This window comes from Salmo salar, chromosome ssa04 (assembly GCF_905237065.1).
Source record: "Salmo salar chromosome ssa04, Ssal_v3.1, whole genome shotgun sequence".
Classification (NCBI taxonomy): Eukaryota; Metazoa; Chordata; class Actinopteri; order Salmoniformes; family Salmonidae; genus Salmo; species Salmo salar.
The window spans coordinates 90,383,051-90,409,380 of NC_059445.1; the positions used below are offsets into that span (position 1 = coordinate 90,383,051).

At 42.3% G+C, this 26,330-nt stretch overlaps 1 protein-coding gene across 1 annotated transcript; it reads right to left on the reverse strand.

Annotated features, from left to right (window-relative positions):
- Positions 1–16,658: 16,658 nt before the first annotated feature.
- Positions 16,659–17,839, reverse strand: LOC123742589 (trace amine-associated receptor 13c-like). Its single transcript, XM_045717663.1, has one exon. It carries the CDS (start codon positions 17,780–17,782, stop codon positions 16,829–16,831), a length of 954 nt encoding a protein of 317 aa, XP_045573619.1. The 5' UTR covers positions 17,783–17,839; the 3' UTR covers positions 16,659–16,828.
- Positions 17,840–26,330: the final 8,491 nt, after the last annotated feature.

Sequence of the window (26,330 nt, forward strand, 5' to 3'; positions counted from 1 at the left end):
CCGCAAACAAAATGGAGGTATTTGGACATAAATATTTTATAATGAACATTTCTTGTGGAAGTGGGAGTCCTGGGAGTGCATTCCGATGAAGATCAGCAAAGGTAAGTGAAGATTTATAATACTATTTCTGAGTTTAGTTGACTCCAGAACTTGGCGGGTAACTATATAGCTTGCTTTGATGGCTGAGATCTGTACTCAGAATACTGAACAATGTGCTTTCGCCATAAAGCTGTTTTGAAATCTGTTTTGAAATCGGTTGCATTAAGGAGAGGTCTATCTATAATTCTTTCAATTACTGTTGTAAATTTTATCAACGTTTATGATGAGTATTTTTGTAAATTGATGTGCTCATTCACCGGAAGTTTTGGGAGGCAAAACATTTCTGAACATCATGCGCCAATGTAAAATGGGGTTTATGGATGTAAATATGAACTTTATCGAACAAAACATACATGTATTGTGTAACATTGAGTCCTGGGAGTGTCATCTGATGAAGATCATCAAAGGTTAGTGATTAATTTTACCTGTAGTTCTGGTTTTTGGGATGCCTCTCCTTGCTTGGAAAATGGCTGTGTGGTTTTTCTTGTTTAGGCGCTGTCCTAACATAATCTAATGTTATACTTTCGCCGTAAAGCCTTTTGAAATTGGACAATGTGGTTGGATTAACGAGAAGATTATCTTTAAAATGATATATAATAGTTGTATGTTTGAGAAATTTGATTTATGAGATTTTTTAAGTTTTGAATATGCCGCCCTGCTATTTCACTGGCTGTTGGCAGTGTGTCCCGCGGGTGGGAAGCTAGCATCCCACATGTCCCAGAGAGGTTAACACGTTTAAATGTTTTACTCACGTTGACTGCAGTGAAGGAGAGCCCGCATGTTTTGGAAGCGGGCCGTGTCAGTGGCACTGTATTGTCCTCAAAGCGAGCAAAGAAGTTGTTTAGTCTGTCTGGGAGCAAGACATCGTGGTCCTGCGACTGGGCTGGTTTTTCTTTTGTAGTCCGTGATTGAGATCAAGGATCTCTCTGTACTTTGCTCCGTTCATGTTTCCCTTTATCCTGACTCGTCTCTCAGTCCCTTCCACTGAAAAACATCCCGACAGCATGATGCTGCCACCACCATGCTTCACTGTAGGGATGGTGCCAGTTTTCCTCTAGATGCGACGCTTGGCATTCAGGCCAAAGAGTTAAATTTTGGTTTCATCAGACCAGAAAATCTTGTTTCTCATGGTCTGAGAGTACATTAGGTGCCTTTTGGCAATCTCCAAGGCTGTTATGTGCCTTCTACTGTGGCTTGGCTTCAGTCTGGCCACGCTACAATAAAAGGCCTGATTGTTGGAGTGCTGCAGAGATATTTTTATTCTGGAAGGTTCTCCCATCTCCACAGAGGAACTCTGGAGCTCTCTCAGAGTGACCATTGGGTTCTTGGCCACCTCCATGACCAAGGCCCTTGTACCCGATTGCTCAGTTTGGCAGGGTGGCCAGCTCTAGGAAGAGTCTTTGTGGTTCCAAACCTCTTCCATTTGAGAATGATGGACGCCACTGTGTTCTTGGGGTCCTTCAATAATGCAGAAATGTTTTGTTACTCTTCCCCAGATCGGTGCCTCGACACAATCCTGTCTAGGATCTCTACAGACAATTCATTCCTGTCTTGCTTCAGGCTCTGACATGAACTGTCAACTGTGGGACCTTATATAGACAGGTGTGTGACTTTCCAAATCATGTCCAATCAACTAAATCAACCACAGGTGGACTCCAATCAAGTTGTAGAAACATCTCAAGGATGATCACTGGAAACAGGATGCACCTTAGCTCAATTTCGAGTCATAGCAAAGGGTCTGAATACTTATGTAAATAAGGTATTTCTGTTTTTATTTGTAATACATGGGGTATAGTTTGTATACCGATGACAGAAAAAAAATATTTTAATCAATTTTAGAATAGTGCTGTAATGTAACAAAATGTGGAAAAGGTCAAGGGGTATGAATACTTTCTGAATGCACTGTATGTATGAAAATAACCTAAAATAAAAGGTGACATTCTATAATGTCGCCTCATACTAAACAATTGATCTCATATCCAATGTGCAGGAGTAAAGAGCTAGATTCTTTCAAATGTTTTCCTGCTGAGTGGAACAGAGGACATATATTGCTTTCAGTATGTACAGTGGCCAGAGGAAGGCAGTATAATTCACAATCTGTGACAGAGGGATAACGTGACTTATTCAATACTGAACAAAAATATCAACGCAAGATATTACTGAGTTACAGTCATTAAAGGAAATACATTTGTTAGGCCTTAATCTATGTTTTGCACACGATTGGGAATACAGATATGCATCTGTTGGTCACAGATACACAATGTATAGAAAAGTATAGGGACACCCCTTCAAATTAGTGGATCTGGCTATTTCAGCCACACCCGTTGTTGACAGGTGTATAAAATCGAGCACACAGCCATGCAATCTCCATAGACACACATTGGCAGTAGAATAGTCTTACTGAAGAGCTCAGTGACTTTCAACGTGGCACCATCATAGGATGCCACCTTTCCAACAAGTCAGTTCGTCAAATTTCTGCCCTGTTAGAGCTGCCCCGGTCAACTGTAAGTGCTGTGAAGTAGAAATGTCTAGGTGCAACAACGACTCAGCCGTTAAGTGGTAGGGGCGCACAAGCTCACAGAACTGGAAGGCTGAGTTCTGCAGTGCATAGCGAGTAAAACTCCTCTGTCCTCGGTTTCACATCTCACTACCATAGTTCCAAACTGCCTCTGGAAGCAACATCAGCGCAATAACTGTTAGTGGGAGCTTCATGAAATGGGTTTCCATGGCCGAGCAACCGAACACAAGCCTAAGATCACCATGCTCAATGCCAAGTGACGGCTCGAGTGGTGTAAAGCACGCCGCCATTGGACTCTGGAGCAGTGGAAACACGTTCTCTGGAGTGATGAATCACGCTTCACTATCTGGCAGTCTGACAGATGAATCTGGGTTAGGTGGACGCCAGGGGAATGCTACCTGCCCCAATGCATTGTGCCAACTGTAAAGTTTCCAGTAAGTTACTGTAAAATTTTACAGGAAATGTTTTACAGTGTGGTTCCAGTTGCACCTACTGGGACAGCACCAGTCTGCGGTTTGCCTCGTGGCACCATGTACAAGGAAATGCTGACGGCCTGTGGGACCAGGAGGAATCTTGGTTCACACTGGATCTTCATTTCCAACTGAAAGAGAAAGCTGCTCCACTGGCTGCAGGACGGACATGTTGAAGAACAGATGTTTCTCTACACAGCCGTGGCAGCTGCCGCTTCAGATTGACAAAACCAGACATATTAGCTTCACACTCCTGAAGTAGGAACCTAGGTTTCAATTTACAATATTTGGAATGTCAAAGTCAATATAGACCTCGATCTGCATAAACAAACCAAATGTTGTCTGACTTTGTCACCCTGGCTTTCTTTTTCATTGGTCAATTTTGGCCCAAAAACAATGGGAGTGAAGGAACTCATGATGCAACTGTTTTCAACATGGTATCTCGTAAATATCAAACATGTTCAAATATGGATTGTGTACGCCCAAGTAGCTCAATAATTACTTTGTCTCAAATTGTAATTCGAAAAAAAAACATATTCCTCTATCATCCACGGATCGTAAAGGGGCAATCTGCAGTTCAAACAACAACAAAGCTGCCACCCCACCACCTTTTTAGGTAAACATTTTAGGGATGGGACTGAAGAAATGTAACTATTCTCCTGAGTGACGCAGCGGTCTAAGGCACTGCATCTCAGTACTAGAGGCGTCACTACTCGATTGAAAAATACTGAGGATAATAGCGGACGATAATGCCACTCCTATTTGCAATATTTTCAAATTGACAGGAAACCTTCAGCATGCTTATAGAGAAGTACATTCAACAAGAAAAGCACTTACTCAAATTACTAATGATTGGCTGAGAGAAATTGATGATAAAAAGATTGTGGGGGCTGTCTTGTTAGACTTCAGAGTGGCTTTTGACATTATGGATCATAGTCTGCTGCTGGCAAAACGTATGTGTTACGGCTTTACACCCCCTGCTATATTGTGGATAAAGAGTTATCTGCCTAACAGAACACAGAGGGTGTTCCTTAGTGGAAGCCTCTCCAACATAATTCAGGTAGAATCAGGAATTCCCCAAGGCAGCTGTCTAGGCCCATTACATTTTTCAATCTTTACTAATGATTTGCCACTGGCTTTGAGGAAAACCTGATTGTCTATGAATGCAGATAACTCAACAGTATACACGTCAACTACTACAGTGACTGAAATGACTGCAATACTTAAAGAGTTGCAGTTAGTTTCAGAGTGAGTGGCAAGGAATAAGTTAGTCCTACATTTTTCGAAAACAAAAAGCATTGTATTTGGGACAAATCATTCACTAAACCCTAAACCTCAACTAAATCTTGTGAAAATTGAGAAAGTTGAGGTGACTAAACTGCTTGGAGTTACCTTGGATTGTAAACTGTCATGGTCAAAACATATTGATACAACAGTAGCTAAAATGGGAAGAAGTACAGTTGAAGTCGGAAGTTTACATACACTTAGTTTGGAGTCATTAAAACTCGTTTTTCAACCACTCCACAAACTTCTTGTTAACCTGTTGGAGTGTAGGGGGCAGTATTTTCATGGCCGAATGAAAAACGTACCCAAATTAAACTGGTTACTACTCTGGCCCAGAAACTAGAATATGCATATTATTAGTAGATTTGGATATAAAACACTCTGAAGTTTCTAAAACTGTTTGAATGGTGTCTGTGAGTATAACACAACTCATATGGCAGGCAAAAACCTGCAAAAATGTAAGACTCTCACAAACACCTACATGTTGGTTGTTTTGTATGATGCCCACAAGACTCACGAAACTCGCCTCAAGGTAACCCCGTACCAGTTTTAAAAAATGAAGGGAAGTATGGAACTACTTTAGTGCCAAAAAAAAGATTTAGGACAGACAATTCAAAACTTCCTTTTGATTTATTTTTGGACTATCTATTTTGTTAAGTTGCGTCAATTCGAATGTGGTATCAGGACAAAATAGTCAGCACATAGTAACTTCTGATTTCTTTGTACTTTAATTAATGCAAACACTTGAATGGTAAATGTGTGGTTCGTATATACGGGCTCCCTGTAAACCCCGCAGGGCAGACAGAGAACTGGTAATGGCATCACATGTTCTTCCTTAACCTGTTGGGTCTAGGGGGCAGCATTTGCACGTCTGGATAAAAAAAATGTACCCGATTTAATCTGGTTACTAATCCTACCCAGTAACTAGAATATGCATATACTTATTATATATGGATAGAAAACACTCTAAAGTTTCCAAAACTGTTTGAATGGTGTCTGTGAGTATAACAGAACTCATTTGGCAGGCAAAACCCTGAGACATTTTCTGACAGGAAGTGGATACCTGATGTGTTGTATTGACTTTAAACCTATCCCATTGAAAAACACAGGGGTTTAGGAATATTTTGGCACTTCCTATTGCTTCCACTAGATGTCACCAGCCTTTACAAAGTGTTTTGAGTCTTCTGGAGGGAGATCTGACCGAACAAGAGCCATGGAACGGTGATGTCCCATTAGACACCTGGCGCGCTACTTCATGTTGGGTACCCTCGTTCCAATACGTTATAAAAGTCTATGCATTCGTCCACCTTGAATATTATTCATGTTCTGGTTAAAAAGGCCCTAATGATTTATGCTATACAACGTTTGACATGTTTGAACGAACGGAAATATATTTTTTCCCCTCGTTCATGACGAGAAGTCCGGCTGGCTTACATCATGTGCTAACGAGACGGAGATTTTTGGACATAAATGATGAGCTTTTTTGAACAAAACTACATTCGTTATGGACCTGTGATACCTGGAAGTGACATCTGATGAAGAGAATCAAAGGTAATGGATTATTTACATAGTATTTTCGATTTTAGATCTCCCCAACATGACGTCTAGTCTGTATCGCAACGCGTATTTTTCTGGGCACAGTGCTCAGATTATTGCAAAGTGTGATTTCCCAGTAAGGTTATTTTTAAATCTGGCAAGTTGATTGCGTTCAAAAGATGTAAATCTATAATTCTTTAAATGACAATATAATATTTTACCAATGTTTTCTAATTTTAATTATTTAATTTGTGACGCTGACTTGACTGCCGGTTATTGGAGGGAAACGATTTCCTCAACATCAATGCCATAGTAAAACGCTGTTTTTGGATATAAATATCAACTTGATAGAACTAAAAATGCATGCATTGTCTAACATAATGTCCTAGGAGTGTCATCTGATGGAGATTGTAAAAGGTTAGTGTATCATTTTAGCTGGTTTTATGGTTTTGGTGACCCTGTCTTTGACTTGACAAAACATTACACACAACTCTTGTAAATGTACTGTCCTAACATACTCTAAATTTATGCTTTCGCCGTAAAACCTTTTTGAAATCGTAAAACGTGGTTAGATTAAGGAGATGTTTATCTTTCAAATGGTGTAACATAGTTGTATTTTTGAAAAATTTGAATTTTGACATTTATTTGGATTCAAATTTGCCGCTCTTGAAATGCACCTGCTGTTGATGGAGTGCACCACGGGTGGCACGCTAGCGTCCCACCTAGCCCCAAGAGGTTAAATACTGGACAGACTTAGTTCCCTCTCCATGAGTACCTGTCATAGTAGAGGCTAGAATATGGTTTAGACTTATTCCAGCCTATCGTTGGCGTGCAGGTTGGTCCCAACCTCTAGACGCACTCCTGTTTCCTGGCGTAGCTGTTGTCTCTGGCGAATGTCTCATCTTGTGACTGCACAATGCACAGTTCTCTAAAACCCTTAACACCCCCCGCATATACCTTTCACCCATATCCTGTTATTGCTATTATTCTACAGAAAAGCTCTTGCAAAACCCTGTTTTAAAGTATCAGCATTCTGTCCACATGACCCACCATCACATGAGCCACTTCCTCTAACATATAGCAGTATTCAATTATCTTATACTTAATAAACTTATCATTATAGCATCTGTGTTATATTATATAGGTTATGCAAACAAATTGTTATATTATATAGGATATGCACACAAATAGTTGGTCAAACCCTAACAATTTTTACCATTTATACAGTGCATTGGGAAAGTATTCAGACCCCGTTACCTTTTCCACATTTTGTTACATTACAGCCTTATTCTAAAATGGATTAAAAAATAGCTAAATGATCCATAGTATAAAAATCTTAAACCAGCTCCAAATAACTGACAAATATACGAACGCTCAACACCCATTGAATATGGCCGGTGTGTAACGGTTGTCGTCTGGAACGGAGGACCAAAAAGCAGCAGGAATGTGGATGCTCATCTTGTAGTTTATTTTAAAACAAGAAAACACCAAAATAACAAAATGAAGAACGAGCGATCAACAAAACAATCTTGTCAGGCTTACACACGCCAAACAAGAAACAATCTCCCACAAACACTAAACAAAACAATTACCCATATATAGGACTCTCAATCAGAGGCAACGAGAAAGCACCTGCCTCCAATTGAGAGTCCAACCCCCCATTAACCTACACATAGAAATACACCAACCCAGAAAGAACATAGAAGTACAAAACATAGAACATAAACCAAAACCCGGAAATAATAAATCAAACGCTCTACTAAATAAACCACCACCCCGAACCACATAAAACAAATACCCTCTGCCACGTCCTGACCAAACTACAATAACAAATAACCCTTATACTGGTCAGGACGTGACAGTACCCCCCCCCCCCCCAAAGGGGCAGACCCTGGATGCACCTCATAAATAAAAAAAATTTAAAAAATTCCCCCTAAACTAAAGGGAGGGAAGGGAGGGTGGCTACACCCCACCTCCCCAACCCACCTATCCAGGAGGTGGTTCTGGCTCCGGCCTACTGTCTTCCAGAATGCAGACAGACTTGATTAGTTTCGGGCCGTAGGCAGACTCCCCTTGTTCCGGATCGTGGGCAGACCTCTTCCTTTCCATACTGTAGGCAGACTCATTAAATACATAGTTAATCATTTTTCGTTACGGATCGTCAACTGACTTAGTTCCGGGTTGCTGATAGACTCCTTAGGTTCCGGGTCATAGGCAGACTCACCCAGTTCTGGGTCACAGGCAGACCCCTTCGGTTCCGGGTCGCAGGCAGACCCCCTCGGTTCCGGGTCGCAGGCAGACCCCCTCGGTTCCGGGTCGCAGGCAGACTCCCTCGGTTCCGGACTAGACACTGTTGCCGGATACTCTGGACTGCACACTGTTGCCGGATACTCTGGACTGCACACTGGTGCCGGATACACTGGACTGCACACTGGTGCCGGATACTCTGGACTGCACACTGGTGCCGGATACTCACGAGGCTGGGCTGGCGCACTGGAAGCCTGGTGCGTGGTGCTGGTACTGGAGGTATCAGCCTGGGAACACGCACCTCAGGGCTAGTGCGGGGAGCGGGAACAGGCCGAGTCGGACTGGGTTGACGCACTGGAAGCCTGGTGCGTGGTGCTGGTACTGGACGTGCCAGACTGGGGTTTCGCACTTCCGGGTCAGCAATAGAGACAGGAACTGGAAAAACTGGGCCATGAAGGCGCACAGGCGGTCTTGAACACACCTCCTGCACAACCCGTCCTGGCTGGATGGAACTAGCAGCCCTGTACGAGCGGAGTGCTAGTACAGGGCGAACTGGGCTGTGCAGGGGCCTGATGGTTGCCATGCGTAGAGCGGGAGTAGGGTAGCCTGGTCCTAGGAGGCGTACCGGCGACCAGACATGCTGCGCAGCCATCCTCATACCAGGCTGGATGCCCACTCTAGCACGGCATCTGCGAGGGGCTGGAATAACTCGCACCGGACTGTGCGTGCGTATGGGCGAGATTGTGCGCACTTCCGCAAAACACGGCGCCCTCCACTCCATACGCTTCTCCATATAAACATGGGGAGCTGGCTTAGGGCTCACCCTTGGCCCAGCCAAACTACCCGTGTGCCCCCCCCAAAAAAATTATTGGGGGTGCCTCTCGTGCTCTACCTTCCTCCCAGGCAGGTTGTCACAGTAGTCCAGTAATTGTTCCCATGTCCAGTCAATCCTAGATTCCTATACCTCCAGTGACCAGGATGCCATCTCCTCCCGAGCGCTGCTTCCTATAGTCCAGACCGAATTCCCTTGACTCCTTTCTCCGCTGCTTGGTCCATTTGTGGTGGGAGATTCTGTAACGGTTGTCGTCTGGAATGGAGGACCAAAACGCAGCAGGAATGTGGATGCTCATCTTGTAGTTTATTTTAAACCAAGAAACAACCAAAATAACAAAATGAAGAACGAACGATCACCAAAACAGTCTTGTCAGGCTTACACACGCCAAACAAGAAACAATCTCCCACAAACACTAAACCAAACAATTACCCATATATAGGACTCTCAATCAGAGGCAACGAGAAAGCACCTGCCTCCAATTGAGAGTCCAACCCCCCATTAACCTACACATAGAAATACACCAACCCAGAAAGAACATAGAAGTAAAAAACATAGAACATAAACCAAAACCCGGAAATAATAAATCAAACGCTCTACTAAATAAACCACCACCCCGAACCACAAAAAACAAATACCCTCTGCCACGTCCTGACCAAACTACAATAACAAATAACCCCTATTACTGGTCAGGATGTGACACGGTGACAGTAAACATTGTCAAAAAAGCATAATTAAATTGTTACCAGCAGCACAGTTGTAGTCACCAATGCTTTGGATACCATGAAAACAGCCTAAGTAGCTATGCTAGGGCGAGTAAAGTGGTCAGTGGGGGTGTTCTCTCATTATGTGTCTGGAAGGAGCTAGCAAGCTAGCCAACGCTAGAGGAGCACTGTCTACTTCCCGGTGACACCCAGCCATGTGTGTAGGCCTGTCCCCTCTACATCGACTTCAAGAACGTGGGCTGGCAGGTCTACATCATCCCACTGCAGGGCTACCAGGCCACGGAAAATGCCTGTTGCCGCTGAGCGGCACCAACCACGCCATCCTGCAGATACTTTTTGCTGGGGCCTCAGGACTTTTAAGGTTAACTTGAAGAAAGTGGGTGGTTGGTGGAGTATATTTAAGGAAAGGTTGGTTTGCCATGTCTTGTGCTTCATTTTTTTGTATCACTCATAATAAAACCCTTATATTCAGTGAGTCTCCTTTAATGAAAAGGCATTGGTATTATTCAGACAGATGGTCTCTTCTCAGTTTGATACAGACACACTTTTCACCTAACATAGAAAGTTCAGATAGAAATTGACTTTATAGAACAGACATACCTCTCTTTCATGTAGAATGAGTCATATTATCCCTGTCAGTCACAGATTGGGAACTATACTGCCATCCTTTGGCCACTGCACATCCTGAAAACAATCTCTGCCCACTGGGCACAGACATCAATTCAATGTCTACTACATTTTGTTTCAAAAAGAAACAAAGCCGATTCAACAAGTGTGTGCCGAGTGGATTTAAAGCTTTGCAGGAAAACTGTTTTTAAACTTGGCTCTTTACTCCAGTATTTTGGACTTGCCCCCCTCATTTGAAGAGAGTCATACGTTTTTGGAAAACTTCACTTGTAGTGTGTTAAAGTTAGTAACCCTTTAAACGTAATGTTAAGTTAAATTATATATTTCAATATTGGTTCCATTACCCTGTAAGCAGTCTATGAACTGCTCTAATGACTGACTGCAATCCACACTTTGGTTTTGAAAATCACTTCCAAAAAACAAGAATGTTATCATTTTCAGACAAAACACGTTACTTCCTTCACCACAGTTAGCTGAGGCATGAGAGCCTGACGAGCCGGCTGTAGCAGGGGAGCCTGGCGATCTAGCTGAGGCATGAGAGCCTGACGAGCCGGCTGTAGCAGGGGAGCCTGGCGATCTAGCTGAGGCATGAGAGCCTGACGAACCGGCTGTAGCAGGGGAGCCTGGCGATCTAGCTGAGGCATGAGAGCCTGACGAGCCGGCTGTAGCAGGGGAGCCTGGCGATCTAGCTGAGGCATGAGAGCCTGACGAGCCGGCTGTAGCAGGGGAGCCTGGCGATCTAGCTGAGGCATGAGAGCCTGACGAACCGGCGGAGGCAGGGGAGCCTGGCGATCTAGCTGAGGCATGAGAGCCTGACGAACCGGCTGTAGCAGGGGAGCCTGGCGATCTGTCTGAGGCATGAGAGCCTGACGAACCGGCTGTAGCAGGGGAGCCTGGCGATCTAGCTGAGGCATGAGAGCCTGACGAACCGGCTGTAGCAGGGGAGCCTGGCGATCTAGCTGAGGCATGAGAGCCTGACGAACCGGCGGAGGCAGGGGAGCCTGGCGATCTAGCTGAGGCATGAAAGTCCGACGAGCCGGCTGTAGCAGGGGAGCCTGGCGATCTAGCTGAGGCATGAGAGCCTGACGAGCCGGCTGTAGCAGGGGAGCCTGGCGATCTAGCTGAGGCATGAGAGCCTGACGAGCCGGCTGTAGCAGGGGAGCCTGGCGATCTAGCTGAGGCATGAGAGCCTGACGAACCGGCTGTAGCAGGGGAGCCTGGCGATCTAGCTGAGGCATGAGAGCCTGACGAACCGGCTGTAGCAGGGGAGCCTGGCGATCTAGCTGAGGCATGAGAGCCTGACGAGCCGGCTGTAGCAGGGGAGCCTGGCGATCTAGCTGAGGCATGAGAGCCTGACGAACCGGCGGAGGCAGGGGAGCCTGGCGATCTAGCTGAGGCATGAGAGCCTGACGAGCCGGCTGTAGCAGGGGAGCCTGGCGATCTAGCTGAGGCATGAGAGCCTGACGAGCCGGCTGTAGCAGGGGAGCCTGGCGATCTAGCTGCGGCATGAGAGCCTGACGAACCGGCGGAGGCAGGGGAGCTTGGCGATCTGTCTGAGGCATGAAAGCCTCTAGCGAAACCCGACGTCATTCCCACCCCCAAAAAAAAACACTCCATGATGCTTCCCTTAGGGGAGGCGTCATTCTGTAACGGTGTGCGCTGAGAGTCAGGAAGCAAGTTCAGGGAGTGAGTGTTTTAATAAATAACACAACAAAATAAGAAACATGAACAATGCGCAGACATAAAACAAGAACAGAATCAATGCCGTCTGGGGAAGGAACCAAAGGGAGTGACATATATAGGGAAGGTAATCAGGGAAGTAATGGAGTCCAGGTGAGTCTGATGGTGCGCAGGTGCGACCCATAATGAGCAGCCTGGTGACCTAGAGGCCGGAGAGGAAGCACACGTGACATCTACATTCGGGTCTCCATGGAGTTGAGTAAATCTGTATTTAGTTCTCTCTAAAAATGTTTGGAAGGTTGATGATAAATGAGTTCACCGAGGTGTACAACTCTTTTGATTGATTGATTTAATAACTTGTTAGTAATTGACTGTGATGGTAATGATGTTCTACTGTAATGTACTTGTTATTGTATCTTGTGATTTTTAATTTTTATTTTTTTTAATTTTTATTTTACTTATGGTCTCAGTTGGGCTCCCTGATTAAATAAAAGGTAATAAAATAATATATTTTAAAAGTTAAATGACTCATTTTCAGGCTATGTTGAAGCGTTATGTTCTAGGTGCAACTAATAGCCGCTCAGATTGGAGAGGAGGCAGAGAGCATTATGCTTTCCTGAACAACTGAACATGCCAGGAGCATATGTGGTCACATTATTATTGGACAACTTGGGAGAATGATTATCTGCAACAGACAGCGCATCTCAGTATGAGAAGTACAAATACAGCCTTTCTAGACCTTATAAACTGTCGAGTGTAGACACACAACTGATCCAAATGGAATGAAACAAACACATCACAGGGCTTTTTTTTAACGGAAAACCGTAGTGCATAAAGGAACTACCAAAACACAAGCAAGTAATGAGAACATTTGACTAGGATGGAAGAAATGATATAGTAAAACCTACAAAAGAACAAATGTAAATCAGGTAAAAAGCGCTGGACCCTTCCATGTGTCCAATAAAAAAACACACAACATTCCCAAAATAAAAACATGTTTGGGACAACCCTCCTCCTACCCCAGTAAATTTCAAACTGTCCCTTACGTTAAAAGAACATTTCATTAAAAAACGACAGCTCTTTTGGAATAATTCACTATTAGCCATTTAATCAAGTCAGCCCTCCTCAACAGCTTCAACGACACCCCCTAAAACCTGGGCACAAGGACCACCTATAATACAAATCTTACTACTGTATTGTAACAGTAACCATACCTTGCAGAAAATCCTGGGATTGTTCCATGTAGTCAATGACTTCTTCTTCTACTTCTATGAATGTGTTGGCAGTTCATAAATTAACTGAAAATGTGCATAGCACCACCTACTGTGTCTGAACAGACATAAAGCTAAGATAGGTGGGATCATTTCCACCAGCATTTATGGAATGTTTGCTGACCTGGATGGAATGATGTAATTCTTACTTAGCAAGTCCCACCCAGCTGACTATTTAAAAATGGTGAAAGCCCTCAATGGTACTGCTCATGCTATAACAGGCTTTGGGCCAAGAGGGCCCTCTATCCACTCGATGATCATCTAAGACAGCTGATTTCCAGAAAACAGAGGGGGCAGCTATTCTGAAGTTGCCTCTACCTGCATTTCCAGCTGTGTCTTCAGATGTAGAAGAGATACAGTAGTATGAGATCAACTGAAAACAAATGGTTCTATATGGTACCAAATAAGGGTTCCTTGTAACCATTGCGGATCCCTTTTTGGTGCTATATGGAACCATTTTTGAAGGCTCTAACCTTTACTGAATCCTGTTCTCAACCAGCTGGTAGAACATGTTTAGACAATGGATTTAGAAGTGGATATGAAACAAACCTTAAACCTGATTGGTCAACTCCCCCAGCCCTCCAGCATCAATTAACATCATTTGTTTTGTTTTTGGTTGCTGCAGTTCAGTGTTGTGAGACTCTAACTTTGCACATTCAGAGGGCTGTAATGAGATGTTGGATAAAAGGCAGGAATTCAATTGGTGAGGGATTAATATAGCACCATTCCTGTTAGTAGAGACCTTGAATAGTAGGAATATGAAAATAAGTAGTCAAAATGTAAAACTGCTAAAAAACATGAATTGTCAAAAAATTTGCTTAACCAGGTGTCAGTAAAAAGTACGGTGGACTAAGAATAGGTACATTTAGTTTTTATTAAAATTACTTATTTTGGTGAAAAATATGATTGAATTGTTGACAATACACTATATTAGGCAATATACATTGGTTTAACCACATTTCATGACCCATCAGTATTAAGGTGGCATATAAAATAATGCGTAGAATAGTTATAAAAACTGCACTTTGTCATATTATTTCAAAATGTATAAAAACATGTTGGAAACCTGGATTAACTGAAATGTAAGAAAATCAATACCACCTGAAAATACATTCATTTAATACATACATATGTAATTAATATAATTTGTTCAAATTTGACATCAGTCAAAACAGTTATTAAAGGTTGCTTATGGCACCCTTCATAATACACAGGTTTATGTCATATTTGACCTAGTGGGTTATGTAACATTTGGCGTTAATGGTTATGTCACACAGTTATGAACCCTTCATAGATAATGACATACTCTATAGATGATTTGTGATACATTTATGTAGCATTTATAAAGGCTTTATGAAGCCCTTATAAGCTGCATGTCATTTAAAATGGGACACTTATATAAATGAGATATTTCTGTATTTAATTTGCAATACATTTGTAAAAATGTCTTAAAACATGTTTTCACTTTCTCGTATTGTGGTGTTGTGTGTAGATGGGTGAAAAAAAAAATATTTTATACATTTTGAAATCAGGTTGTAACACAACAAAATGTGGAATAAGTCAAGCAGTATGAATACTTTCTGAAGGCACCACATTCAGGGTGTCACCTGTAATGAAAAGGCTTTGGTATTATTTATACAGATGGTCTCTTCTCAGTTTGGCAGAGGCACACTTTCACCAAACACATACAGTTCAGATATACATTTACTGAATAGAACAGACAAACTTGTCTTTCATATAGAATGAGTCAAGTTATTCCTCTCAGTCACATATTGTGAAGTTTACCACCATCCTATGGCCACTGCACATACTGAAAACAATCCCTGCCCACTGGGCACAGACACCAATTCAATGTCTACTCCATGTTGGTTAAAAAAACAACAACGTTGATTTAACCAGTGTTGGCCCAGTGGGTGTAAAACTCTGCAGTAAAACTGTTTTTCAACTGGCCTCTTCACTCCAGCTTTTTGGATATGAAATCTAATGTTTCATGAGACGACATTTTAGAACGTCACCTTTCATTTGAGGGTATTTTCATACATATGTTTTACCATTTAGGAACAAAAACAAATTATGTATCTAGTCCCCCCATTTAAATAAGTCATAAGTATTTGGACACCTTCACTTGTAGTGAATTAAAGGTATTAGCCCTTTAAACGTAATGTTAAGTTAAATTATGTATTTAGATATTGATTCCTTTACCCTGTAAACAGCCTATGCACTTCTGTATTGAGTGATTGCCATCCACATTTTGGTTTTGATAGTCACTGTCAACAAACAATAATGTTATAATTTTCAGACAAACACGTTACTTCCTTCAGCACACTACTACACCAGTGTGACTGTTTTCAAATAAATGTTCAATATATCTTTTTTCATATTCAAGTTGTGTTGCTTATTGTTTAACCACTGATATGTTCTAGGTCATTTTGGGAACTTAAGGAGCATCAGGTACTGCTGGAATGTCTACCAATAGCATGTCCATCTTTTTGTGATAAATTACACTGGTCACTGTTCAAAACATTTATAAAGTATTATAAAGTATGAAAAGTCTTCACTTTAGATTAGGGACTGCAAAATGACTGTACTAATGATTAGTAAATAGTTTATAAGTTTATTCATTAAACATCTTATGAATTATCTTAAGTATCATTATAACATAGTATAAAAGGTGTTAATAAATGTGTGAATAACCAGCTTACTAAACAAATGTGGGAGTAATAATATATGAATGATGAATAAACTATTTACTTATCCATTATACGTTCTTTATTTCAAAGTGTTATTATAAAGTGTTACCAATCTCTATATTAATTCTGACTACACAGCATCTGAGAGCTGCTCTGGTGTGACCCCTGACCTGGCAGCAGTGATGTAGTGAGAGTAGTGGTAGTGTTCATACCCGGTATGTTGAGGTTCAAGTGTCTGTTGCAGTCTCCTGCACTGTTGTGCTTAATCATTAATGCATATAGTAGTTATTTATACATGTGAGAATCCCTAGCTGACTAACATTTAACAAATGTGGGAGTAATGATTAATATATAGTCAACAAACTGTAAATGTCTTACAAATGGTTTGTTACTTAACATTATAAAGTGTTACCCTTAATTGCATATTCTTGCATTTTACCCTCAACTACTTACACAATACACCATGGAGATAGACTTGGACGTTATCTGATACCATGCAGTATTGTATATGTCAACTTCACTGCACTTAATGAAGATGTTGTGTCACAATTGAGCCACTAGAGGGAGATATTAAACAACATGTAGAACGACACATGACGTCCTCAGAATGTACTATTAGAGTAGTTAAATACTATTTATCATTTAATAACACAGAACAACCACAGACTTATGCCTTCTCCAAGTCATTCAAATCCAATCCATCCAAATCATTCTGTATCAACACCAAATGTATCTATGATGACAACACTGAGATAAGTAATGTAGTGTATTGTTACATGAAAGAAGAAATTACAACAATTGTATAACATAACTATAGGAAACCTATGTTTGAGAAACTAGGGAATAAAATTATAAGAACTTCAGAGTTAAAATGTTTTTAGCTGTCACTTTGAACCATGGATAAAAGAAAGCATAAATTATTGGATTTATTAAGGAATTAACAAGTGGCAGAAAACGGATGAAAACTGATAAATTGTCACTTAAAAAAGACAAAAATAATAAAATAAATAGAGTTGGAATCCAACAAATGAAATAGTTGACAACAACAATAGCTAGAGTTTTTGCTGCTTTTCTCTCAGACTTATTAGCCTGTACAGTTTTAACACCAGACACACTGGCAGCCTCTTTTGAAAATACCTTTCTGGCCTGTGATCTGGCCACCACAAAGATTTTCATATAAAGTGTTATAATAATAGAGCATGGGACAATCATTGTAATTACAATATCAACGATATTACCCCAGATTGACCCTTCAACAATAAAACATTCTTTCAAACATCTACTTCGTACATGTACATTTGCAAAGTTTTTTACGTTAGCAGCACGGTATATGATACAGCAACACCAGGTAACGGATATACAACACATCATTCTTCTTATTGTTATTCTAGAGTGGTACAATAAGGGGTCACACACAGCAACATAGCGGTCAATAGATATCAAGACCAAATTACCCAGAGATAAAGAAGTACATAAACAAGCAATATAGGCATGAAACACACAGAAATATTCCCCAAAACCCCAGCATGCTTCCATTATTGCAACAGTCATTACTGGTATCACAATCAGTCCCACCAGGAGATCTGACGCAGCCAGAGAGAGGATGAGCAGGTTGGTTGGAGTGTGGAGCTGCTTGAAGTGAGAGATGGAGATGATCACCAGTACGTTAAAAAATACTGTAACTGCTGAAATCAATGAGAAGAAGATGTACAGTGTTATGTAGATAGATGTCGATAGCAAAGCCTTTCTGCAAGAAGAGTTTCCGTCTTGAAAACAGTACTGAACATCTTTGTTTTCCTCCATTTGTAATAAAAGTAAAAAATGCTGAGGTCCTGCTCCTGCTTGGTCCTGTGTGTGACCCTGTCATGTCCGCCTTCTGACAAACTCTGAGCTCTGCCTCTCTATTTATCCCTGAGTTACTGATAGAAACTCCCCTCCCAGGAGTCTCTCTGCACGCACACACACACACACACACACACACACACACACACACACACACACACACACACACACACACACACACACACACACACACACACACACACACACACACACACACACACACACACACACACACACACACATGAGCACAGAAATGAACAAACGGTTGGTTAAACAAATTACTTGTGAAAGGATGATGTAATGAATGACAGGATTGGATGTTGCTGTGCCCACCTAGCCTGTCCTTCAGCCTTATTGATAGTTAGAGATGATATTGTTTTCACCTATTTAATTTGTTGGGTTCCAAGGGTAGGCCGTTATTGTAAATAAGAATTTGTTCATAACTGACTAGGTACATTTTCTCAACTGAGCACTTTAATGGGGAAAATATAGTATGGCGTTTTTTTGGTCACTCAATGGCTGTTTTACATGGGAAATAGGATTACTGTGTAAGACTGTTGTGGGTGATTGTAACGCCCTGGCCATAGAGAGGGGTTTTTCTTCTTTATTTTGGTTAGGCCAGGGTGTTACATTGGGTGGGCGTTCTATGTTCATTTTTCTATGTTTTTGTATTTCTTTGTTTTGGGCCGTGTGTGGCTCCCAATCAGGCACAGCTGTAGTTCGTTGTTGCTGATTGGGAGTCACACATAAGAAGCCTTTTTTTCCTTTGGGTTTTGGTGGGGGATTGTTTCTATTTATTGTTTTGCACCTGACAGGACTGTTTGGCTGTCGGTTTTCTTGTTTTGTGTGTATAGTGTTCTTACGTTTATTAAAATTCAAAGATGAACACTAACTCCGCTGCACCTTGGTCTACTTCCACAGACAGCCGTTACAGTGATGTCAGTGCTCAGTTTAGAACATAATCCACAACCTCCGGAGACGTGACGGCACGCCACATGTCAGCTAGTCAGTGTGGAGGAAAGTTGACAGTAGGGAACTTGAAATGGCATAAGTTTATGCTGCCCTACAAAGGCAAAATGCAGAAACAACAAATTTGATCTGTTGTAATGGCAAAGTATATTATCTTATTAATGTGGTATTCGTTTCCTGACACAGGAGCAAGCCAGTTGATCAGAAAATATCATGCGGTATCAGAAAGTGCTGTTTGTCTACACAGAAAAATACCTTGATGTCATATTTGATCATAAAATAAATGACATATTTACTGTGTTTTGCCTTTGTAGGGCAGTATGGGGTATGCACTATAGCACATGCAGTCAAAATGAATAGTACCGTTCCATATGAACATTCCATAGACGTTTAGAAATGTCCATCTGAACTGAATTAGGAACCATTCTTCTTCAAGTTGAGGGAGACTTTGTCTCAATTAATGTAATGAATAATAGTCAGGGAGAAAAAGGTGTAGATTCACGCGCAGCGCGGCAGGTATTTATTTCGCTGTGGCAGAAGTCAGGAATCGTTGTCAAGGCAAGCAATGGTCGTACACAGGTAGGCAAACATGCAGGTGAATCAACTAGGACTGAAGGCTATAACTGGTTCTTACAAACAAGCTGGGAAAAGGCTTAGAGTCAAAACGAACAATACCTCACAAAGGCACAACCAGAATGAACTGAACTAAACAAGGAGCTGATGAGACCAAATGAGTAACTAACACAGGTGAAATCAATGAACATAAATGAAGACAGGACTACGTTCAAGAACACAAACACGGCTACGTTCAAGAACACAAGGAAACAGAACACAAGGTTGACTAAGAAAATAAATACAGAACCTTACATAATACTTTATGTTAGATGCCAGTGAGGACCACCAGAACTTACAGGCTAGAAGTTTGTTGATTCGTGTAATTCCCAGATGTCCTGACCTCAAAGATGTGTGACATCATTGCATCAGTTGGGGTCTAACAGCTGCAGGTACGTAACTCTTCCCAGCTGGTGTCTCAGGAGGAGCCGGGTCTGAGGTTAGGGATTATTGTATGGCATAGTGAACCTCCCACTGTACCGGTCCGATAATGCAAGAGGAAGGAATAGTGGGTGTAGGGTCTGAGTTAAGGTCAAACTGGCGGGAGACAGCATCAGCTTTTAGGTTTCTCTTTCCAGGGATATAAGTAACATGAAAATGGCAGCGTGTGAAGAAGATAGCCCAGCGGGCTTGTCTGGAGTTTAACCTCTAGGCCCCTCTGATATTTTCCAAATTACGATGATCTGTTAGGACGAGAAAGGGATGTTGTACGCCCTCCAACCAGTGGCGCTACTCCTCGAGGGCCAGCTTGATGGCGAGGAGTTCTGTTCGCTACATCGTAATTCCTCTCAGCAGAGGATAACTTCCTGGAGAAGGCGGCACAGGGATGTGATTTGGGAGGTGTTCCCACCCGCTGAGAGAGTACGGCTCCTACTCCAGAGGCATCCAACTCCAAGGTGAAAGGAAGGGTCGGTTAAGGTTGGTGAAGGACAGGAGCAGAGGTGAAGAGGTGTTTCAAGTTGTTGAAAGCAGTCAGGGTGGTATCAGACCATTGAAGAGTCTGGGTCTTTTGGCTGGTAAGGGAAATGAGGGGAGCGACAGTTTAACTGAAGTTCCGAATGAACAGGCAATAGTAGTGGGAGAACCCAATGAAATGTTGGAGTTCCTTAACCTCTATGGGCTAGGTGGGACGCTTGCGATTTTCAAAACCTTAAAAATCCTATTACTTCAATTTCTCAAACATATGACTATTTTACAGCCATTTAAAGACAAGACTCTCGTTAATCTAACCACACTGTTCGATTTCAAAAAGGCTTTACAACGAAAGCAAAACATTAGATTATGTCAGCAGAGTACCAAGCCAGAAATAATCAGACACCCATTTTTCAAGCCAGCATATAATGTCACCAAAACCCAGAAGACAGCTAAATGCAGCACTCACCTTTGATGATCTTCATCAGATGACAACCCTAGGACATTATGTTATACAATACATGCATGTTTTGTTCAATCAAGTTCATATTTATATCAAAAACCAGCTTTTTACATTAGCATGTGACGTTCAGAACTAGCATACCCCCGCAAACTTCCGGGGAATTCGCTAACATTTTACTAAATTACTCACGATAAACGTTCACAAAAAGCATAACAATTATTTTAAGAATTATAGATACAGACCTCCTCTATGCACTCGATATGTCCGATTTTAAAATAGCTTTTTGGTGAAAGCACATTTTGCAATATTCTAAGTACATAGCCCAGGCATCACAGGCTCGCTATTTAGACACCCGGCAAGTTTAGCACTCACCATAATCATATTTACTATTATAAAAGTTTGATTACCTTTTGTTGTCTTCGTCAGAATGCACTCCCCGGACTGCTACTTCAATAACAAATGTTGGTTTGGTCCAAAATAATCCATCGTTATATCCGAATAGCGGCGTTTTGTTCGTATGCGTTCCAGACACTATCCGAAATAGTAAAGAAGTGTCACGCGCATGGCGCAATTCGTGACAATAAAATTCTAAATATTCCATTACCGTACTTCGAAGCATGTCAACCGCTGTTTAAAATCAATTTTTACGACATTTTTCTCGTAGAAAAGCGATAATATTCTGACAGGGAATCTCCTTTTCGGCAAACAGAGGAAAAAAATCCCAAAGGCGGGGCGGTCGGGGTCACGCGCATAAGCCCGTGTCCCTTGATCGGCCACTTGAGAAAGGCGATAATGTGTTTCAGCCTGGGGCTGGAATGACGACATTCTGTTTTTTCCCGGGCTCTGAGCGCCTATGGACGACGTGGGAAGTGTCACGTTAGAGCAGAGATCCTTAGTAAATGATAGAGATGGAAAAGAAGTTCAACAAATGGTCAGACAGGCCACTTCCTGTAAAGGAATCTCTCAGGTTTTGACCTGCCATTTGAGTTCTGTTATACTCACAGACACCATTCAAACAGTTTTAGAAAATGTAGGGTGTTTTCTATCCATATGTAATAAGTATATGCATATTCTAGTTACTGGGTAGGAGTGGTAACCAGATTAAATCGGGTATGTTTTTTATCCAGCCGTGTCAATACTGCCCCCTAGCCCTAACAGGTTAACGGTGGTGGGTTTGGGCCAGTTACTGACGGCGGTGACTTTGTTCTCATCCATGCTGACCCCTCCAGGTGTCAGTACAAATCCGAAGTTTACTGAGGTTACATGGAAGGTGCTTTTTCAGTCTTCACATAAAGGTTATGTTCAAGGAGCCATTGAAGAGCATTTTGCACATGCTGTATGTGTTCCTTCAGGGAGTGTGAGTAAATCAGGTTGTCATCAATGTATACAATGAGAAATTGGTGGATCATATCCTGGAAACCCTAGTTCATAAAACGATTGGAAGATGGCGGGGGCATTCGTAAGGCCATAGTGCATGAACAGGTTTTCGTTGTGCCCTTGTGCGGTGATAAAGGCCATCTTCCATTCATCGCTTTCACGTATACGGACAAGGTTATATGCACTTTGCAGGTCGAGTTTTGTATAGATGCCTTATGCGGCCCACTTGTTCAAGAGTCGCTGTGATCAGAGGAAGAGGGAAACGGTTCTTGACCATCAAGTCATTCAGGGAATGGTAATCAATACATGGTCTGAGACCTCTGTCCTTTTTTCCAATGAAGAAGAAGCTGGACGCAGCCGGGAAGAAGGACGAATGAAACTGTTTGAGTGTTTCATCAGTGTAGTTCTCCATTGCCTCATTTTCTGGGATAGATAGCGGGTTAACACAGCCATTCGGTGGGGACACTCCAGGGAGTAAGTCAATAGCCCAGTCCCCTGGGCGATGTGGTGGCAGAGTGGAGGCCATGATTTTGCTGAAGACATTGCTGTACTGGGCGTATTCAGATGGTATGGCGGATGGCACTGCAGAGGCAGATTCCTCAATGGTGGTGGCTCTGCAGGGTAGGCTGAGACAATTGGTGAAGCAGGTAGAAGACCAGGACAGTAGTTCACCGTGTCGCCACGAGATGGCAGGGTTATGACGACAAACCGGGGGTGTCCGAGGATGAGTGGCTGTTTGGGGAATGAGAGTTGGTGATCAATAAAATTACATGCTGCTCCCGAATCTATCAAGCCCTCTACATACTTTGTAACCCCCTTCATGGTTATCAATACTGGGATGGAGAATTGCTTCTGGGAGATATTTAGAAATAAGGTCACGCCTACCTGCATGGCAGCAGAGCGACCCTTCTCATTTCTCTGTGGGGAGCGAACAGGGCAACTCAAAGCCTGGTCACTTTACACCTGCCAGGTAGGCCCGAAACTGTAACTCTAACCCTACCGGGTGGGACGGTAACTCTAACCCTCCCGGGAAGGAAAGGAACTGGACAACTAGGTCAGGGGAGAAACACTGGTGACTTCTGAGAGCGGCTGGATCACCTCTGGGGGAGGTGGCACACCCGATGTTCTGGCAGACACGACGTAGACTCCAGCCAGGGATGAAGATCTGTTAAATACCTGGGCCACCTCTGGATGTAGTGGGGTTCAATGGTCCCATGGCGGTGCTAAACACTCAGGCCAGGAGGTCCTGGAGTAGTGTCTCTCAGGGGAGTAGCCTGGCTAACTCGGGGAGGACCGGCAGTGATGGCGCTCTCATGGTGGTGATGATGGCTCTAGCCAGGGAGGCCTAGAGCTGTGGTGGTCAGGAGAGTAGCAGCGGTACCGGTGCTCCAGCGGCAGTGACTCAGGTTGGGAGGGCCTAGAGTACGCCCTCTTGAGTACGCCCTCCTGATCTCTTTCTGCTTGTGATGTAGGTACTCATATTCCCTCATCAGCTCCCAACTGGTGAGAGTATGGTCACTCCTTGACCACTGAGGAGGCCTGGAGCAGGGCTGGTCTCTTAGATGAGAGAGGTGTGTAGGGAACTCATCTTCCTCAGGTGCATGATGGCTTCTTGTAGCAGTGTGTGCTGAGGTGAGTGGTGAAAGCAGCCTCATACTTGTTAGGGATGCAAGATAACTAATCTGCATCCTGGGGTGAGGAAACAACTCCTCTTCTGGGTACTGCAACATCTCAACTAGAGCAGATCAGAATCATGCAAAAACTATTGGTCACTAAATTCGGATAAATTACAGACCATGTAAAAACTGTTGGTGACTAAATCCGTCTCAAAGGGCCATGTAAAAACAATTGGTTGCTAACTCCATAGAAATGACAGAGCATGTAAAAAACTGTTGATCACTAAATAGGGCGGTATTGGCAACTCCAACATGAAAAAATAGTAACAGCCGTACAGTAGAACATATAGCTGAAACTTGTCAAAGCAACATGAAGTAATTAGTGGTAATTACCTACAGTGTTATTACTGGTCCTTCGAGCTGGATTTAGTGACCAACAGTTTTTACATGGTACGTAATTTCTCCGGATTTAGCAACAAATAGTTTTTACAAGACCTTTACTTGCTTTCTGTATAGGTTAAATGGTCTCATCATAAAGGCATTTAGTTAAAATGGGTTACATATCTCTCTGCTGGACATTATGCATTCCTCTGGGATTTTACCTAGAGTGACGTATACAGGCCACATTTAGTTCAAATGGGTTACATATCTCTCTGCTGGACATTATGCATTCCTCTGGGATTTTACCTAGAGTGACGTATACAGGCCACATTTAGTTCAAATGGGTTACATATCTCTCTGCTGGACATTATGCATTCCTCTGGGATTTTACCTAGAGTGACGTATACAGGCCACATTTAGTTAAAATGGGTTACATACAGTGCCCTCTGTAATTATTGGGACAGTAAAGCATATTTTCTTCTTTTGACTCTATACTTCAAAAGTTTGGATTTGAAATCAGACAATGACTATGAGGTTGGCAGCTTTAAAGATGGAATCCGTAGCGGTGAAATTACCAGATACTCTTCCTGGGGTCCAGCAAAATTAAGGCAGTTTGAACAATTTAAAAAACATGACAATACATTCACAGATTTCACAACACAGTGTGCCCTCAGGCCCCTACTCCACCACTACCACATACATACTGTACAATATCCATGTGTATGTGTGTGCATAGTTCCGTATGTTATCGTGTGTGTGTATGCAAATGTCTGTCCCTATGTTTGTGTTGATTCACAGTCCCCGCTGTTCCATGAGGTATTTTTTTAATCTGTTTTTTGAAATCTAATTCTCCTGCTGCATAAGTTACTTGATGTGGAATAGAGTTCCATGTAGTCATGGCTCTATGTAGAACTGTGCGCCTCCCATAGTCTGTTCTGGACTTGGGGACTGTGAAGAGCCCTCTTGAGGCATGTCTTGTGGGGTATGTATGGGTGTTAGAGCTGTGCGCCAGTAGTTCAAACAGACAGCTCGGTGCATTCAACATGTCAATACCTCTCATAAATACAACTACTGTAGTGATAAAGTCAATCTCTTCTCCACTTGGAGCCAGGAAAGATTGACATGCATATTGTTAATATTAGCTCTCTGTGTACATCCAAGGGCCAGACGTGCTGCCCTGTTCTGAACAAATAGCAAAATTTCCTAAGTCAATTTTTGTGGCACCTGACCACACGACTGAAAGGTTATCCAGGTGCGACAAAACTAGGTTCTGCTGTTAAGAAGGTAGAGCAGCGCTTTATTATGGACATACTTCTTCCCATCTTAGCTACTGTTGTATCAATATGTTTTGACCATGACAGTTTACAATCCAGGGTAACTCCAAGCAGTTTAATCACCTCAACTTGCTCAATTTCCACATTATTTATTACAAGATTTAGTTGAGGTTTAAGGTTTAATGAATGATTTATCCCAAATACAATGCTTTTCAATTTAGAAATATTTAGGACTAACTTATTTCTTGCTGCCCACTCTGAAACTAACTGCAACTCTTTGTTAAGTGTTGCTGTCATTTCAGTCACTGTAGTAGCTGACATGTATAGTGTTGAGTCATCCACATACATAGACACTTTGGCTTTACTCAAAGCCAGTGGCAATTCATTAGTTAAGATTGAAAAAGTAAGGCGCCCTGGGGAATTCCTGATTCTATCTGAATTATGTTGGAGAGGCTTCCACTAAGGAACACCCTCTGTGTTCTGTTAGGCAGATAACGCTTCATCCACAATATAGCAGGGGGTGTGAAGCCGTAACACATACGTTTTGCCAGCAGCAGACTATGACCGATAATGTCAAAAGCCACTCTGAAGTCTAACAAGACAGACCCCACTATCTTTTTATCATCAATTTCTCTCAGCCAATCATCAGTCATTTGAGTAGGTGCTTTGCTTGTTGAATGTCCTTCTCTATAAGCATGCTGAAAGTTTCTTGTCAATTTCTTTACTGTAAAATAGCATTGTATTTGGTCAAACACAATTTTTTCCAAAAGTTTACTAAGGGTTGGTAACAGGCTGATTGGTCGGCTATTTGAGCCAGTAAAGGGGGCTTTACTATTCTTAGGTAGCGGAATGACTTATGCTTCCCTCCAAGCCTGGGGGCACACACATTCGAGTAGGCTTAAATT

What these genes read in the sequence shown, in the direction of transcription:
- LOC123742589 (XM_045717663.1), bottom strand. Translation starts at nt 17,782, where the DNA reads ATGGAGGAAAACAAAGATGTTCAGTACTGTTTTCAAGACGGAAACTCT.